We start from the raw sequence: 17983 nt of genomic DNA on the forward strand, positions 1-17983 counted from the left end.
AGCTTGAGGAAGCCAAGAACACTAAGCCGCACGCACACTCCCAGCCTGCCCCTTTAGCCCCTGTGGTCTGGAGCAGAGTCTAGCTGTGGCCACTCACAAAACCAGGGTTCTGGCCAGCAGCCCAGCGTCTGCACTGACCTCTGGGACTAGGATTCTGCTCACCCTCTCCCCACCAAGCTTTGAGGCCTAGGCTTGGTGAACTGGCAATAATAAACTCAGTGATAACAAAGGGCACTGGCCTTCCCAAAGACTGCCAAGCTAAGGCTGGATGGAGTTCAGAGGTCGGAGGTAGTTTGTCGTCGTCTCCAACCCCACCCCCCACCCCCGCCCGCCAATAGGTCTCATACATGTATCACTGAGCTATTTCTCAAGACTGAGCCAGGCTGGCCTTGAATTTGCAATCCTCCTGCCTTAGACTCCTGGGTAGCTGGGATTACAGACCTGCACCACCAGGCCCGGCTTGGCTTTGGCTTCAGAGACTAGGTCTTGCTAGGTACCCCACGCTGGCCTCAAATCCACAATCCTACTTCAGCCTCCAGTGTGGTGGAATTACAGGAATTACACCCTTCGATCTGCCTCAGGGGTGGAATTCTTGCATCAGATCTGTCTACATTTTGAGCATCTATCTGTAGGCAAGCAAGAGTGTTTGGAGTCACACTTAGCCTTTCCCCAAGACTCCAGAATGTAAGAGTTCACACTCCCCTGGTGTCAGAACACATGGTTAAAATCTGAGATACAGTTTTATTGATGTCACATCTGCCCAAATTCCAGGTCCCAGTTCTCTCAGGCAAAAAGATTCAAGGCTCTACTGTCATCATGGTCAAGCAATGTCTGCTGCTTCCTTGTCTTTCTTCGCCAGGCAATAATGTACCTCAGGAAGCGCCCTTAGTCTCTCTGCAGCCTAGAAGGAGAAAACACGGGAGAGTAAGGGTCACCCAGAATGGTGTGGGGTTCTGGGCCCAGGAAATACTGAGGAGGGCTTATGGGATTGGAAGGCTGGTGACAAGGACAGAGGATGGAGTTTAGCAGCAGCCAGGTCCCTAGGAATGCTCTTATGAGGATCCTCCGTGTCAGGACTGTTGCGGTCCCTTGAGAAAATGAGGTGAAAGGAGCCGGGAAGACCCAGGATGCCCTGAGCCCTGACCTGTTCGGGAGTGAGGTCCCGCTGAGCCTGAGCAAGCATTTCATAGCCAACCATGAATTTCCGGACCGTAGCAGAGCGCAGGAGCGGTGGGTAGTAATGAGCGTGTAGCTGCCAGTGCTCATAGGTGGCTCCAGTCTTTACTCCCGTGGGAGCCCCTGACAAGACAAAGACAGAAATGCTTGGGAAAGCCCTTTTCCAGGTCTTCAGCCTGGCCCCTCCCGAAACTAGTCCAGGTACCTAAATACTACAGTTCCCAGTATTTTCCACCAGGGGGCTCAAGCATTAGTACTTGGTGACAGTTTTACCAAATTACTTCACCCTCAGTCCCAGTACCCCTGTTCTGGACACTTGTGTTTCGGGGTTTTTTGCTTTGTTTGGTTTGGTTTTTTGAGACAGGGCTTCTCTGTAGCTCTGGAGGCTGTCCTGGAGCTCACTCTGTAGATCAGGCTGGTCTCTAACTCACAGAGATCCGCCTGCCTCTTGCCTCCTGAGTGCTGGGATTAAAGGCATGCGCCACCACTGCTTGTTTTTGTTTGTTTGTTTGTTTTGGTTTTATGAGACAGGGTTTCTCTGTTTTGGAGGCTGTCGGTCCAGCCTGGCCTCGAACTCACAGAGATCCGCCTGCCTCTGCCTCCCGAGTGCTGGGATTAAAGGCGTGCGCCACCAACGCCCGGCTCTACCACTGCTTGTTTTAAGACCATCAAATGTTTTAAGGCCTGGTAGGGACTGCAGTTCCCTAAGCCAGGACCTAGAAGTCCAGAAATAGTGTTGGCTACTCCACCATCAAAAGCCTTACCATGCCAGCCCATGGAGTAGGGAAAGGATGTCTCAAATAGGTTGTCATACTTGGTCAAGAGCTTCTTCATGATGGAGGCTAGATCTGGAATCAGAGCCTGATTTTCAGCCTGGGAATAGGTGCTGGTCCCATTAGGGTCATTCTATCCAGCACCCAGGCCCAGGGTCCTACCTGGCATACGTACCATCACGTTCTGCAGGGGTCAGCTCAGGCAGCCGCCGTACATGCCGGCGGGGCAGCAGCAGTGTCTGGAAAGGCCACACTGCCCAGAAGGGGACCAGGACTAGCCAGTGCTCACTAGACAGGACCAGACGTTCCTTGACACACATGGAAATGAGGTATGCATGTGGGGGGGGGGAGAAGAATCTGAGTCTCTCCACTTCCGCTACCACCCTCGTCCAAGCTACCACTACCTTCTTTAGATGACTGCTACTAGTCCATCCCCCTTTCACGCACTGTGAGGGTAAGGGGCTAGAGACTCCCCGGGGACACAGGGCCTGGCACTCTCCCACCTTTCTGAGGAGTTCTTGACGGCCGTATTCCAATAATAGAGGCTCTCCATGCTGGCTGTGATAGCTCTGCTGGGATCGCTCTTCGCGCTGGGCAGTATCTGGCAGGAAACTGCTGGCCCAAACCTGCCAAGGGGCATGAACCAAGATGAGCAAGGAGTCCGTTATCTCTAAGCCTCCACATCACTAATGCATTTCTTTTGTCCCATCCCTTAATCTAGTTCTGACCACAGCCAAGAAAGCCATTACCACCCCTGACACACATACTTACCTGGCAGTGGGGGTGGGGGTTAGAACAGCCCATCATGGCTCCTTTGTTTTCAAAGATCTATTGGGCATGAGCAGAGAGAGTCAGTGATCAAAGAGACATCAAGTCAACAACACAGTCCTGGCCACACCCTGTGGAAGCAGCAAACCAAAGTTACACTCCCCCTCACAGACCTGCACCCAAGGGTACTGCGCCCCCAGATCCTCCGTGACTGAGGCCCAGGCATCGATGACAGCGCGGATCTCAGGGACTGACATGAGTGGCAGTGTCACATCCGACCAGGGGTGGAAGCACATGACCTTACTAGGTGTCGAGGGAAGAAGGGATGTCACAGGGATAGGGGTTGGTTCCAAGCCCAGGTCTTAGCCTTCAACCCTGGCTAGAGTTGTAAGAGGGGAAATCCATAGTTACCAAACTCCTCTGGCCGCCTCTGCTCGAAAAAGAGGGTGGTCACTGGGCCCTGAGACAAAGGAGCGTTCCTCTGCAGCACAAGCTCTCCCAAGGGATCCAGTCTCCCCTCTCCCCAACACTGGTTACGTGGAGGGTACCTGGATCCGGAGCATCGGGCTGCAGAGCTGGGAAGTCATTGTCAAACAGGAAGGTGCCCTCGTAGTGTGGATTCACCTACTGACGAGAGCAGGATAGAAATACCACCACCTGGGGGGCTTCGAGGCCCACACAAACTGCGAGGGGGTGAGGGAGGCCACTCTGGGGACCAAACTTGCTTGCCGGGGTGTGACCCAAAGAGAGATGCGCTGCTCCCTCTTGTGGGTGAAGGGCAGCAATAAGGAAAACTGTTTCCTCCTATCTCACTCGGTGACGGTGTACTCGGGCTTACCTCCCCATTGGCTCGTGTGGCCCCGGGACACAGAGGGTTGAGCGGGTCATGGCGGGGCACTGTCTTCAGAAGCTGGGGCTCCACTTGTCCTTGCCAGGGCCGCTTCATGCGATGGGCAGACACTAACACCCACTCATCCTGGAGCGGATTGTAGCGAATATGCTGGTGTTCTGGGGACAGTCAGTCAAGATCAATCAGTAAAGCTCCCTGTCTCCTCCCTCTTTTTCCCTGAATGGCTCTAATGCCCTAGCAGGCCCAAGCTCAGGGGCGCTCGGTCGGCCAAGAGTTTCCAGAAGCTAAAGGCTGAAGGAGAGGAGCGAAAGGGTTAAACCCCTGCAGTGTCACAAGGCCCGTGGCCCGCCACCCTGGCTTCGGGTGGGAGCCGACCTTGACTCTGGGACCAGAACTTCCTACGGAAAAGGAAGGCTCGGCTCCGCGCCGCAGCGGGTCCAGACCGCCCTGCAATTACCGCTCGCCCGGAAGGTCGCTGCCATGGCGTCCGCCTCTGACGCCTGCTGGCGCTGCTCAGGATCGTCTCCGTTTTGCGACATGAGACCACCCGAATTGACCTGCGGGCAGTGAGGAGCGTCTGTGGGGCCAGGCTCACCCTTCCTTTTTTTTTTTTTTTTGTCTGCCCCGCCCTCCTCGGATGATTGGCTAGCCGCCAATACGTGACTGGGTGGGGGTCCGCCTGCCACTTAGGGGCGGGGCTCAGGACAGCCACACACCTCCCGAGTGTTTTTGATGACAGCCCCTCCACACCGGATTGGAGCCACTTCTCTGGAGAGCGGCTGTGAAAACTGGTTGCTGTACCCGCGAACTCAGCAAATATTTACCGAGGGGGAAGGGAAATTTTCACAAACGTATATAATGACTTGGTCACCCGCTGAAACCTTTCTGCCCAATAAAACTCCCTACTTTCATGTCCTGTTTCTTTTGTTTTGTTTTTGTCTTTTGTGACCCACTGAGGTTAGTTAGTTAGGCCTGCTTGCCTGAGCACAGGGGAGGGTATTTATTGGAGCATTGGCAATGTGTCAGCTACACCCCTGGAGGACGACACTCCCCCCGCTAGCAACCTATAACTGCCAATAGTCCCTCAGGGAAGGTGGAGCCTCCTGAGTCCTTCCCGCATCCGTTATGAAACACTGATGGGCCAAATCTGGGGTTTCGTGCAGGTTAGCACAGCTGCAGTGAGTTCGTGAATGCAATGACTCCGTCATGTCCAGAAGACATTATGTTTACTAAACATCGTAACCATGTGCCAAACACTTAGGTTCTATGTGAGCATAGAGATGCTCTGTGCAAAGGACAGTATCATCCTGGACTCACAACGACCTGAGTCTCCTGCTGTGGTGAAGAAGCAAGCTTGTTGGGTGAGGGGCAGGGACTTCTCACCATAGACGCAGCCTGGCCCTTCAGTATTACCTGGGGGAGTGAGTACTTCACTTTTAACTACACCATCCTCCTTAGCAGAAATAGGCTTGGGAAAAAAAAAAGAGTTAAGTAATGGAGTGTGGGGTATGGTGGTGTGCACCTCTAATCCCAGCAATCTGGAGACTTACAAGTTCGAATTCAGCCTACACAGTTCTACATAGCAAGACTCAATTTATAAATAAATAAAAGTAAACAAAAAGAAAGTGAAATATATATGCACACATATGTATGCCAGGCACAGTGGTGAATTTGCTGTAGTCTCAGCTACTCTAGAAACTGAGTCAGAGGACCATTTCAGCCCACGAGTGACCATTTCAGCGCACGAGTTCTAGACCATCCTGGTCAATATAGTGAAGGCTGTCTCAAAAACAAACAATAGGCGGGACAAGGTGGAAAACACCAGCGTTTGGAAGGCAGAGACAGGTGGATCTCTATGAGTAGCCTGGTCTATAAAGAGAGTTCTAGGCAGCCAAAACTACTTAAGAGAGACCCTGTCTCAAACAATCCAGCAAAGGGGATCCCTAGACTGTCAGGTAGCCTCATCTTCTATCTGGAAGGCATCGCATATATTTTCTCTTTTAATGATTTATTCATCTTATTTTATGAGTGTGTGTTGCTAGCATTTATGTCTGTGCATCCTGAAACTGAGGTTGCATATGGCTGTGAGCCACCATGTGGGTACTGGGACTTGAACCCAGGTCCTCTGCAAGAACAATAAGTGCTCTTAACCACTGAGCCATCTCCCCAGGGCCCCCAGGCATTTGCTTTTTCCTTTCTTTCTTTCTTTTTTTTTTTTTTTTTTTTTTTGAGACAGGGTTTCTCTGTGGCTTTGGAGGCTGTCCTGGAACTCTCTTTGTAGACCAGGCGGCCTCAAACTCACAGAGATCCACCTGCCTCTGCCTCCTGAGTGCTGGGACTAAAGGCGTGCGCCCCCACCACCTGGCTCTTTCTTTTTCTTTCTTTCTTTCTTTTTTTCTGGTTCTTCAAGACAAGGTTTCTCTGTGTAACAGAGGTATTTTCTATAGAAAATTTGATTTTGCTTGAAGAGAACTCTTTTGGAATTGTTTTACTGTCTTGTGAGACAGGTTCTTAGGTCTCCCAGACTGGCCTTGAACTCTCTGTGTGAGAGCATGAGTCTGAACCCAATCTCCCCGCTTCTACCACCCTACGACTGATATTATAGGAATGTATGACCATTCCATTTCTGCAGGCTGCACAGAGCCAGACACACCGGCAGCTGAACTACAAAACTGGGTCACTGGTCACTGATCTCTGCCCTAGAGTCCTGAGTCTGGAATCTGAAGAGGCCTTTGGGTAGAGGGCAGAGAGCTGGGCCTGAAATATGAGTTTTACCAGTCCAGTGGCTGTTCAAAGTCCAGCAGAGAATGAGGGCAGGAAAAGGGACATGCCTCCTACCCCTTCAGCTGTCTTTCAGTGACTAGATTGTAGCACAGGAACACCAGTGCTTCAATGTCACTCCCTAGATCATGCAACTGACCCTTGACACCCTTCAAGAACATCTTCATGCCTTTCATTTCTCTGCCTTCCCAGATCCCTTTGTGGGGGGAAGAGGACTATGGTCTAGATAGGGTCTATACGGTTCTCTCCCTTCCAGATCCTAGACACAGGATCTCTGCTGTGACATTAGGGGAATATGGCTGCCATTCACATTCCCTTAGTTGTCTCCTGGAGTCACTCAAAGGCATAGGATCTTTCTTTTTCTTATGGGCTGCATTGGAGGAAATTTCTGAAAGACCAGAGAGAGATGTTTCAGGCCTGATGGTCTCAGAAAATGTTTCTGCCTGGAATGATAACAAAAGCCTGCTACGGAAGGGCCTTCTGAGCTCTGGGTATTGCTTGACAGTGAGGTGGGGGTTGTTACAGCAACTAAGATTATTTACCCTAACTCATATAGAAAAGAGACTTGTTACTATCTATAGAACAGCTAGTACCTGAGTGTGGGAAGATGGAATTCATTTATTTACGAGAAACTGGGTGAAGGGACATTAAAAGGGAATTAACTAGACCAGTGTCAGTGGTCTTAGAAAATGGTCAACTTAAGAATGACATAGAAGCCAGAGACTGTTCAAAACATATTTCCTCAACCTTTCATTCATCACTAGATTTCTCAAAACAAAATAAAGACACCATAGTCCCTCTCCCCAGCCTATACGCTCAGCTGTACAGCATGGGTAAACCAAGGGGCAGGTGGGAACAGATTAGTTAGAATGGCTTACAGGCTGTGGTTCTGCTAGTCCAGCAGTGGCTATCTAGATCAAAGAGTTCAATAATCGTTCATTCCACAGGGCTGGCTGTCTCACCTGGTCTTCAATATACACTGGAATCCAAAGACGTAGGTCTAATGCCAGTGAAGGAATGGACTTGCCATTGAGAATGAGAGCAGGCAGGCAGAGAGAGAGCAAGCTTCCTACCTTCATGATCTTTATATATGCTGCCAGAAGAAGCAGTGGTCCAGACTGATGATGTATCTCCCTACCTCAAAGATCCCAATGAGAAGTAGGTCTTCCCACTACAACTGATTTCATTAATAATAATGATAATAATAATAATAATAATAATAATAATAATAATAATAATAATAAATCCCTCACAGGTGTGCCCAGTCGTTTGGGTTTTAGTTAATTCCACATGTAGTCAAGTTGACAACCAAAAATAGCCATCACAATAGGTGTTTTGTAACAATTTCCTCCTAGGATTGAAACATCCCATTCTGCAGGAAGCTTCTTAAGGAGGAAGGTACCACAACTCAAAACAGCTTCAGGAAGTCCCTGAAACCCACCAGATTCACTAGGCCCCACCCCACCAGAGTAAGCAATAAAAACTCAGAGTCCCTCTCAGACAAAGTGAAGGTGAGCTGCCAAGAAAGCTCTGGAGAGAAAACTAGTTCTCTGGAAGAAGTAAAAACTAGCCGAGTTGCCTAGAAGAGGTTTGTGTCAACTGAATCACTTGGAAAGTGATAGAGCTATCTGCAGGCTATACACTGTGCCTCAGGTTCCTAGATTTTGTGAGTTGTCAGCCACGTTGGAGTGGGCTTTGGTGATGCAGCTACTGTCTTTTAGTCATTTTTGCTCCTGTAAGTAACCCTAATAAAATTCATTGGGTCACCAAACTGGATTTTTGAGGTACTGGTACTTTGGTCTGAGGCGGAATCCCTATCTGGGATGAGTGGAGTTGCATCTCACGTCTCCCCAAGAAACATTTTGTCACACAACAATATGACTTCTGTAAGTGGCCAAATGTGGGGGGAAAAGCGGGGGTGATAGAATTTCACAAAATGGCACAGCACCAGGCCCTACCTGAGCACAGAGGGATCGCTCAAGGGCAAAAGGAAATGTCCCTGCCGCTTTCTCTCACCGAATCCCTCAGATACATTTGACTATAGTGACCCTTCACTCCACCACTGCTGTATATAAGGCAAGTTTCTTCTAGTTCCTTATGGTTTTTGTTGCTGTTCTTGTTGCTTTAGAAGTGGTCTCCTGTGACCTATGCTGACCCTGCAGCTAAGGGCGACCTTGAACAACAGATCCTTGTTCTTACCGCCCAAGTTGTAGAATTACAGGTGTGTGACACTGCTCTCAGCTTTATGCTGTCTTCTTCCAGCTAACATACAGAATCCTAACCATGTGCTGGGCACTAACCACTTTGAAATAATCATGATAAAGGTATGGACTATGAAGCAGATACTTTTTATTTGTTCTCTGTTACAGATACAGCTGTCAACATACGCTCTTAAATGCTGAGACATGTGGGCAGCACCCAGAATTAGTTTATTTGTCTTCTCAAACAAGATCTTATTAGGTAGCACTGACGGTGACTGGCTATCTTATTTGTACCCTCGTCCAATTTTGCCCCCTCCAAGTGTAACCCAGTAACATCTTGTGGCAATATCGAATCCCATGGCTCCCCAGTGGATAAACCTATTGGTTTACAAAGCCTTTCACATTTTTGTGCTTCAGCACATAGAGTGAAGTGTAGGCTTAGAGAAAACAAGCATGGTGGTGAACGCCTTTAATCCCATCACTGGAAAGGCAGAGTCAAGAGGCTCTCGGGGAGTTCAAGGTCAGCCTACTCTACATAGCGAGTTCCAGGCCAGCTAAGGCTACACAGTAAGACCGTGTCTACATAGATGTCTCGCCCTTTCGCTCTTGGACTATTGGAATGATTCCTATCAGCTGCAATGTCCTTGTCTCTCATAAACACTTCAGATATCACCACCCCTGGAAGGCCTTTCCCAGTGGCACTAACTCGTCCCTGCTTCTTTGCTAGCAATCATGAGTCCTAGAAAGAGCTACCTACTTGTGGGATCGCCAGCCCACGTGGGTGAGTCCATTCTGGGACTTCCCGCAGCTATCCCCTACAGAGCACAGAGCTGGGACACTCTGGGGCGGCTCGGCCCCGCCCCCTCTCCTCTCTTGTGGATGGCGCCACCCAATTTGCTCTCCCCGTTATAAAATGGTTCAATCCAGAGGGCGGTGCTAAGTGCCCCGAACGTTCCGATTGGCCCGGGCGAGCCGTACCATGGTGGCGGGGGCGACCGTGGGCAGCGGCTTTTGAGTCTGTATGTGCATAACCTGAGGCCCTAGCTCTGCCCTACGTTGGTGGTGCCAGGCTGCCCGCAGGGATGCAGTGGGCCGTGGGCCGGAGGTGGGCATGGATCGCCCTATCTCTGGCTGTTGCCGCGGTGCTGATCCAGGCGGTCTGGCTGTGGCTGGGTACTCAGAGCTTCGTCTTCCAGCGAGAAGAGATAGCGCAGCTTGCTCGACAGTACGCTGGTAAGCGGGTGAGCGGGTGAGCGGGTGAGCGGGTGAGCGGGTGAGCGGGTGAGCGGGTGAGCGGGTGAGCTGGTGAGGGCTGGGAGCGAGATGGGCCGGCACAGAGCGGAGCGGAGCTGCGTTTCCCGAGGGCGCCTTGTCCGCCGAGCCCCGACCGGGGGCTGGTCTCACCCACGCCACTCCTCTTTGCATCAGGACTGGACCATGAGCTGGCCTTCTCTCGGCTGATCGTGGAGCTGCGGAGGCTGCACCCAGGCCACGTGCTGCCGGATGAGGAGCTGCAGTGGGTGTTTGTGAACGCGGGCGGCTGGATGGGCGCCATGTGTCTTCTGCACGCCTCGCTGTCTGAGTACGTGCTGCTCTTCGGCACCGCCCTGGGCTCCCGTGGCCATTCGGGTCAGTGCTGGCGGTGGGCCGGATTGGGAGGCTGGGGCTGTTCGAGGTCCGATGCCCTCTATTCTGAGGTTTGGCTGGGCCGTGTGTTGACAGGGATACCCTCACGGGCAGTGTCTATTTTATTGTCACTCAGGGCGATACTGGGCTGAGATTTCTGACACCATCATCTCCGGCACTTTCCACCAGTGGAGAGAGGGCACCACGAAAAGTGAGGTCTTCTACCCAGGTGAGTAAGGAAGTTATGTCCGAGGGGGCGCCCTCTAGCCAGGGACGGGCCTAAGGCAAGGAAAGGGCGTTATTAGAAAGACCTACCCAGTGATTTCCTTCCTTCTTCTTCCTTCTCTCCCCTAAACCACAGGTGTTTCGTTAGGTTAGAGCTGAGGAACCCTGTAGCTTTCATTTGCTTAAGGGAAACAAAACAAGGCAGTTTCCCATCATGGGGGCATTTTTTTATCAGCCTGTTTTACCCAGCCATTATTCCAGCAATTATTTGGAAGAGAATCATACCGGAAAGTTAAGACAGACATTCGGTTTCCCATCCTTTTTAAATGTTTCCCATCCTTCTTTTTAAACTAGTGAGACAGTTAGGGACTTTTGTGGGTTTTTTGTTGTTGTTTTTTAAACCTTTTTTTTTTTTTCCGAGACAAGGTTTCTCTGTGAAATAGCCCTGGTTGTCCTGGAACTCACTCTATAGACCAGGCTGGCCTCGAACTCACAGATCCTCCCGCCTCTGCCTGCTGGGATTAAAGGTGTGTGCCTCCACCACCCGGCACGCCTATTGTTTTTTAAGCGGACCTCTGCATCCATTTAAAAGAAAAGGTTTGGACTTGCTGGTGTAAGGACAATCGTCAGAAGAGCCTGGCAAGGCTTGTAGCCACACCCCCTGTCAAATTAGCCCAGCTCGGGTTAGCAACATTTCCACTTGCTACAAAACTTGAGAATGCAGATGCCCGTTGCTTCCATGTATTAGCCTGTAGCTGGGTGCGGGTAGCCCTCCATAGTCTCCCCCAAGAGAGGACATGGGCCAGATAATGTCATAGGATAGTTAGGGGTGGGTGCTTTGGTCTCTGCTTCCTCTCAGTAGACAGCCAGATCCATAGGGTGGAGTTTTCCTTTCTATTCATGGGGTGGAGTTATCCTTTCTTGAAACTGTCTTTTCATTCCCCAGCTCTACGTAGGTAGTGCACGGGCTGGGGAAACGCAGGGATGGGGGCCAGGGCAGTGCTGGGCTTCTCACGACCAGCTTCCTGTCTCACCCCAAGGAGAGACAGTTGTACACGGACCTGGAGAGGCAACGGCTGTGGAGTGGGGGCCAAACACGTGGATGGTGGAGTACGGCCGAGGCGTCATTCCATCCACCTTGGCGTTTGCGCTGGCTGACACTGTCTTCAGCACCCAGGACTTCCTCACCCTCTTCTATACCCTCCGCTCCTACGCCCGGGGCCTCCGGCTTGAGCTCACCACCTACCTCTTTGGCCAAGACCCCTGACCAGCCAGGCCTGAAGGAAGACCTGCGGATGGACAGGAGCGGGCAGGACCACATTCATCTACTTGCTGGGACTCATGTGCACAGACAGCAGCATACGCCATGCAGATCCTGAGTTCCTCATACAGTAGTATGAGGAAAGGCATACATAGTTCTACATCCAGACGTAGCTCTTTGGGAGCATGTGAGACACACAGAGATGCTAAGATTGTATGTACCGTAAGATCATGTATTCACATCCATGCAGACAGGGTCCCCACACACATAACAAGGGGCCAGTTATGTCTGACCATCTATCGCAAGCTTGACTCACTGACTCAGGCTTTCCCAGAGCGTGCTGCTGGCATGCAGGGCTCTGGGATTCAGGCCTGGGTGGATGTTCCATTCTGCCTCACTCTGATGCTCAGTACAGTGGGAATCTCGGTGAAGCTGAAGTGGGCTGCCCTGGGGAGGCCCCCTTCCCTGCTGCCATGCTGCCCTCCCGTCATCTCCCGTCCCTCACCATATGCCTTATCTCCATTCCACCCCCTGCTATGCAAGTGCCCCTGTGGCTTGTCCTCTGTGCCCACTTAGCTGGGAAAGAGGAGTGTAGAGAATGCTGAAGGGAGTGTCCTCCGTCTCAGAGACCCCTGTTGGGGGTATGATGAGAATTCTGGCTAAGCCCATGCCTGTCCTCAAGGAAAGGGCCTGGAGAAGGAATCTTGGGTCCAAGGAGCCACCCCAGTCCAAAAGAAGCCCTTATGTGCACACCCCTCTGTTTCCAGACATTTCTGTTGCATTCTCTGTCTACCTGTCTGTCTCTGGTAATAAAGTCTTGTTAAACAGTTCCATTTTCTTGCGTGTGTGTGAACAACCGGAAGGCCACTGCCTCCTTCAAAAGGTCTATACAATCCAGTGTGTAAGACTAGTTTTGGACAGAAGGGACTATATATTTGAATGTGTTTAAGAATTACTTGGGGGGGGGGAAACTAGAGGCTGGGCAGGCATGGTGGCACACGCCTTTAATCGCAGCACTTGGGAGGCAGGGCCAGGCAGGTCTCAGTAAGTTCAAGGCCAGCCTGGTCTACAGAGCAAGCTCCAGGGCTGCTACACAGAGAAACCCTGTCTTGAAAAGCCAAACAAATAAAAATTAAATAGGGATTACTTAGGAGCCAGCCTTTCTAGGGGAGATGGTGTTGGAGCAGGGTCTCACTATACAGACTTGGCATTGCGTTTGCTGTATGAAGCTGAAATCATACTTGAGCTTTGGATCGTCCTGCCTCCGCTTCCTAGAGCTGAGGGTTAGGGCTTTGTGCTTGCTTGGCAAGCGCGGTTCTAACCACAACCCTAGAAGGCTCCCGAGTCTCCAGCTGACTGGATTGCATCTATAGAGATCAGTTTTTAAATATGAGGGACTGAGAGCAGTGTGAATACTGTGTCTACTGGGCCGCTTCAGTCCTGGGGATGGTTCTGAGAAACTAACCGTACGTGGCCATGGGGTGGCACTACACTCCCACGTTTGAGCTGAACCGCAGTCTAGGCTGGCTTTGGGACTCCCAGAGCATGGAGTGCAACTCTGTGGAGCAAGAGTTCCTCTGTTCTTGTTTGCTTTTTACCCAGCTCCCAGGGGAGCTCGTGTGGGGTGGAAACCAGACATGATGCACAGGCAGAGAGACGACCTCATTCCTAAGACCTCGCTCATGGCTTCTTCTGGCCCCGGTCCTCAAGCTTCCATCACCTTCATCCTGCTTCTACTAAATAAGGTCCAGACCACTACCATTTCTTGGACTTGATAAATTAATATCGGAAGGAACAAGGTTATATAGTTAAGCATTCTAGAGAACACAAATCCAAAAGGCTACATGACAATAACATCAAAGTCTAGCCAGGCCTTTATGAGACAGATGTAAGAAGATCTGTGCAAGTTCCATGCCAGCCAGGTGTCCACAGAAGTTCAGATTAGCCTGAACTATAGAATGAGACCGTCTCGACAACAGAAAGCGTCAACAATGTACATGTGTGCCCCTGTGTGAAACTCAAATTGGCCATCTTGACACCTCCCCCGGCCCCTGCCCTCACTGCCCCACATTGGCTGCGGCAAACCCTGGCTGAAACCTCTCTCTTGATCTTTAGGGACTTTCTCCTACATGGTACCCAGCTCTGCCGCTAGTCTAGGAGCACGTGTATCCCAGCCCATCACCATTTTATAAAGGGCTGTTGCCCCAGCTCCCCCCAATCTCTGTTGTTAAAGTCAGTGGTCATTTCACAGTTCATAACTTTTTTGCTGTTGATACTGGGCTCAGATCCAAAGTCGTACACACTAAGCACAACTGAGCTAGTCTCCTAGCCCTCAATTCCTGTTTTTGAAACTCCTAAAACAAATTAGGCTTCAGGGACACTTTTTTCTTTTTCTTCCTTGCTTGCTTGCTTACTTGGTTTTTTTTCTGTTTTTTCGAGACAGGGTTTCTCTGTGTAGCTTTGGAGCCTGTCCTAAAATTTGCTCTGTTGATCAGGCCTCAAACTCACAGAGATCCGCCTGCCTCTGCCTCCCCAATGCTGGGATTAAAGGCTGTGCCACCACTGCTCAGTCACTTTTTTCTTTATTGATATTTTTCTTTTCTTTGTTTACAGACCTTTATTTCCTTGTAACATTAAATGCCTACAGAGCTGAAGAGATGGCTCAGTAAGAAAATGTCCATGTTGCAGTGTGAGGACCTGAGTTCAGATCCTAGCACCCATGTAAAAATCCAGGCACGGATCCATGTGCCTATAACCCCAGTGACGTGAGATCCAGTGACAGGGCAGTTGCCGGGGTTTGCCTACTTCCAGAATCAGTGAAGCACCCTGTCTCAAGGGGAAAAGGCAGAAAGTGGGCAAGACCCCTGTCATCGTCTGGTTAGCGCAGATGTGCTCAACACACACTCAAAATAAGTAACATCTACCTTTCTTTTTCCTGTTTTCTTTTCATTCTTCTCTCATGCAATACTCCTGTCCTCAGTTTCCCCTCTCCCCACTCCTCCCAGTCCCATCCCCCCAACCTTCCCTCTCCCCCAGATCCACTCCTCTTCTGCTTCCATTCAGGAAAGAGCAGGCCTCCCAGGGGTATCAACCAACACAGCATAGCAAGGCTGGGCACAAACCCTCATAGCAAGGCTGGACGAGGCTACCTAGTAGTAGAAAAAGAGTCCCAAGAGCAGGCAAAAGAGTCAGAGATACCCCCTTCCCACTGTTAAAGAGACCCACAAGAACACCACACTACACAGTCATGAAGTATATGCAGAGGACCTAGCTCAGTCCCATGCAGGCTCATGATTGTCACTTCAGACTGTGAGTTCCTGGGAGCCCTGCTTAGTTGATTCTGTGGGCCGTGTTCTCCCGGTATCCTCAGCCCCTCTGGTTCCTACAACACTTCCTGCCTCTTTTCCGAGGGTTCCCAGAGCTACGTCTACATCTTGACTCCTCTATCTGTGTCAGTCTAAGTCTCTTCCCTGAGCTTCAGTTCTGACTGACTCTCTCTCTTCACTCACTATCTCCACTTGGTTGTTTAATAGGTGTCTCAAGCTCATAACATCCAAAGCAAACCGATTATCCTCCTGCCCACCGGGCTCAGTTCCAATTACATACCTCCATCTGATCCAGTGTATATTTCCTCCACTAAAATAATACCATGTCACAGTGACGCTGTTTTATTCAGCCTGTGCCCAACAGTGCCAGATGTAAAGCACTCAATAAATGTGTGTTCAAAAGGAAGGAAGAAAGGAAGAGAGAGAGAGAGAGAGAGAGAGAGAGAGAGAGAGAGAGAGAGAGAGAGAGAGAGAGAGAAGGAAAAAGCCTGTGGTGGTGGCTCACGCCTTTAGTCCCAGCACTCAGGAGGCAGAGGCAGGCAGATCTCTGTGAGTTCGAGACAGCCTGGTCTACAAGAGCGAGTGCCAGGACAGCCTCCAAAGCTACAGAGAAACCCTGTCTCAAAAAACAAAACAAAAAGAAAGAGAGAGAAATGTGTGTTGGTTTCTGAAGGTCTAGGTCACTTTGCGTGTCTCTGGAGTACAGGAAGCCCGTATGCAGTGGGTAAGAGGCCGTCTGTCCTTTAAAACAAGATCCCATTTTGTCTTATTTCTCTCCCTTGTGCCTTCCTAGTTGTTTTACTGGCCCAGATTCCAAAGGTAGGTTCATTTTGCTTGATTCCTAGTACTTGGAAGGGGGGATACCCATCTTCATGCCTCCTCCCACCAAGACCCACGAAAGTCATCTCCAGCGTCTCAGAACTGGAATTTCCCCAAGCCAGTATCTACTTTCCTAGGGGGAATCTTATATCGCTCTTTCCAGATGCCGCCAAGCAGCCAGTGAAAGCCAGGAGAGAGGAGCAAGCTGGACTCCAGAGCTGGGTGAGTACATCTCTACCCTTTACCCTCCAGTCATCCACAACACCCCAGGCCATGACCGTCTGCCTGCCCCTGCTCACGCACTAACCCACTACTGCATCCCTCTGTGAACCTCTGTGGCGGGTGTGGGAGCTCTGCAGGAGAGAGTACATCCTCAGGCATCTATGAGCATGGGGTGAGGAAGTCCCAGTACTGAAAAGAGTGGATCACCAAGGATTGGAGAGGTTGGAAGGGGATTATGACTGACTTCGAGCTCTGCTAGGTAGAGAGAATGTATGGACTGAGCCCCAGCATGGCCAGGGATGGTAAGAGAGCAGGTACTCTACTCCATGCTGCAGCAGGAGCTGAATTTCAGAATATGGTGGAGGGTAGAGGCAGGTGAACAGGGATGGCACCAGAATGGGTGGTCCAGGGCCAGCAGAGACTAAGAGGAGGATGAGGGAGGAGACAAAGGTCTTGCCCCGATTCCTGCCTTGTAGGGGCATGTTTGTCCTGAGGCATGTACCCCACTGGGTGCAAAGTCTGAGCATAGGGTTTGACATAGTTGCATAGCCGTTCAGAGGTCACCCCTAGACATCTGCTGCTCACCTAGCTCATGGCGATATCATGCCTTTGGCAGGTAGGTCTCCTTGACCACAAAAAGAAGCTCAGAATGTGTGAGGGTTCCTGAGAGGAATTGGGTCAGTCTACTCAGAGGAGAAACTGTGGCCTGCCAGTCAGGACTCCCAGGCAGAAACAGCATCAGAGAATTGGTGGGGTAGGAGAGGCCCAGGGCAGTTGGCTCAAGGGGTCCAGACATGCAGATTTGAAAGTCAGGGACACATAAGTAGAGAACGTGTGTGAAGATGGGCAAACTGAGCATCACTAGAACAAAACAGATAGTGAGAAGCCAAGAGTCGTTACATCTTCACTCTTCCAGACGAGCTTGGAAATCCTGAAGAGAATGTCAAATCAGGTTTTTAGAAACTGTGTACGCCTGTATATTCCATTTGCTGTATATCCTGAAAAGCTGCACGGGCAACATAGAGACCTCTGAGTGTGTAAGTGCACAGATATGGGGCCACTGGCGTGTGCATACCTGTATACAAACTGGCACACATTTGCACCAGGAGATAACACATAGGCAGGGCACGAGGCGAAGCTATGTTCTGGCCAGGTGTTCCACATTCGCCCCAGCATCCGGCAGAGCGATTCCACGTGATCACAGCTTGCCCAGGCCCTTGACCCCTCTAGTGATCTTTAAACGGAGTGTGTAAGATTGGGCCTATATTTGTGTTAAGGCATGTGTGTGGGTTTGGGGGACACTTGTGAGGCTGGGCAGGGCCATGGGCCGGAGTTTGCTAGCTGTGGACTCCTCACTCTACCATGCGTGATTTCCCCATAGCTCTCCGGCGCCCCCTCCCTTGAGTTTGGCTGTAAGAAAGGTGGGAGACACCTGTTGGGGGGCTAACAGGGGCCGAGCCCACCCTGGCCTCTCCCACTGCCCCCTCCCGCCAGCGCCCGCCCTGCTGGGCTCGGGTCCCGCCCCCGGGACCGCAGGCAGCACAGCCACCGCCAGTGAGCGCACCGCGGTCAGAAGAGCGCCAGGCGGCAGGAGCGCACAGCGGGGACCCTGCGCCGGGAACCCAGCTGAGACAGGAACCACCCGCCCGAAAGGCGACGGAGCAGAGGGACCGCCGTGGAGACACCGGGGGCTTCGGGCGGTGCCAGGCAGGTGAGTGTAGCCGCAGAGCGCCCAGAGCCCGGGATCCAGGCGCAGTGACCTGCCACCTCATGCCTGTCTGGTCCTGTCCCTGTCCCAGACCCAGGCACTGCTGCCCTCTTCCCGCGCCTCCTTGGTTCTTACCTTTCTACCCTGTCTTTCCGTCCCTGCCCTCTATGTTCTCACACTTTCTAGTCTTTTCTCTCTCCTGCTGCGTCGGTCTTCCCGCGTCTCTCAACCCTTCTAGCTGTCTCTT

General features: G+C 51.2%; 2 protein-coding genes across 8 annotated transcripts; one reads left to right on the plus strand and one right to left on the minus strand.

Annotated features, from left to right (window-relative positions):
- Window positions 1-721: 721 nt before the first annotated feature.
- Galt (galactose-1-phosphate uridylyltransferase) lies at window positions 722-4302 on the minus strand. 5 transcript variants are annotated; one of them, XM_013119544.3, is made up of 12 exons: window positions 4284-4302; window positions 4025-4124; window positions 3556-3725; window positions 3266-3341; window positions 3129-3177; window positions 2891-3020; window positions 2721-2777; window positions 2453-2575; window positions 2125-2257; window positions 1941-2024; window positions 1145-1299; window positions 722-901 (listed from the first exon to the last, which is right to left on the minus strand). In XM_013119544.3, exons 2-12 carry the CDS (start codon window positions 4104-4106, stop codon window positions 821-823), a joined length of 1140 nt encoding a protein of 379 aa, XP_012974998.1. In that variant the 5' UTR covers window positions 4107-4124; window positions 4284-4302; the 3' UTR covers window positions 722-820. The 5 variants fall into 5 exon arrangements, with proteins under 5 accessions (XP_012974998.1, XP_012974999.1, XP_040595790.1 ...); XM_013119545.3 differs by lacking the exons at window positions 4025-4124; window positions 4284-4302 and having other exon boundaries at window positions 3266-3344; window positions 3556-3987; XM_040739856.1 differs by lacking the exons at window positions 2891-3020; window positions 4025-4124; window positions 4284-4302 and having other exon boundaries at window positions 3266-3344; window positions 3556-3984.
- Window positions 4303-9531: 5229 nt separating this feature from the next.
- Window positions 9532-12491, plus strand: Sigmar1 (sigma non-opioid intracellular receptor 1). Of its 3 annotated transcripts, none has more exons than XM_005078829.4 (4): window positions 9532-9782; window positions 9978-10178; window positions 10312-10404; window positions 11571-12491. In XM_005078829.4, exons 1-4 carry the CDS (start codon window positions 9632-9634, stop codon window positions 11777-11779), a joined length of 654 nt encoding a protein of 217 aa, XP_005078886.1. In that variant the 5' UTR covers window positions 9532-9631; the 3' UTR covers window positions 11780-12491. The 3 variants fall into 3 exon arrangements, with proteins under 3 accessions (XP_005078886.1, XP_040595812.1, XP_005078885.1); XM_040739878.1 differs by lacking the exon at window positions 11571-12491 and adding an exon at window positions 11347-11434 and having other exon boundaries at window positions 9534-9782; XM_005078828.4 differs by having other exon boundaries at window positions 9540-9782; window positions 11441-12491.
- Window positions 12492-17983: the final 5492 nt, after the last annotated feature.

This window comes from Mesocricetus auratus, unplaced genomic scaffold (genome assembly GCF_017639785.1).
Source record: "Mesocricetus auratus isolate SY011 unplaced genomic scaffold, BCM_Maur_2.0 Super-Scaffold_6730, whole genome shotgun sequence".
In the NCBI taxonomy this organism is placed as follows: domain Eukaryota; kingdom Metazoa; phylum Chordata; class Mammalia; order Rodentia; family Cricetidae; genus Mesocricetus; species Mesocricetus auratus.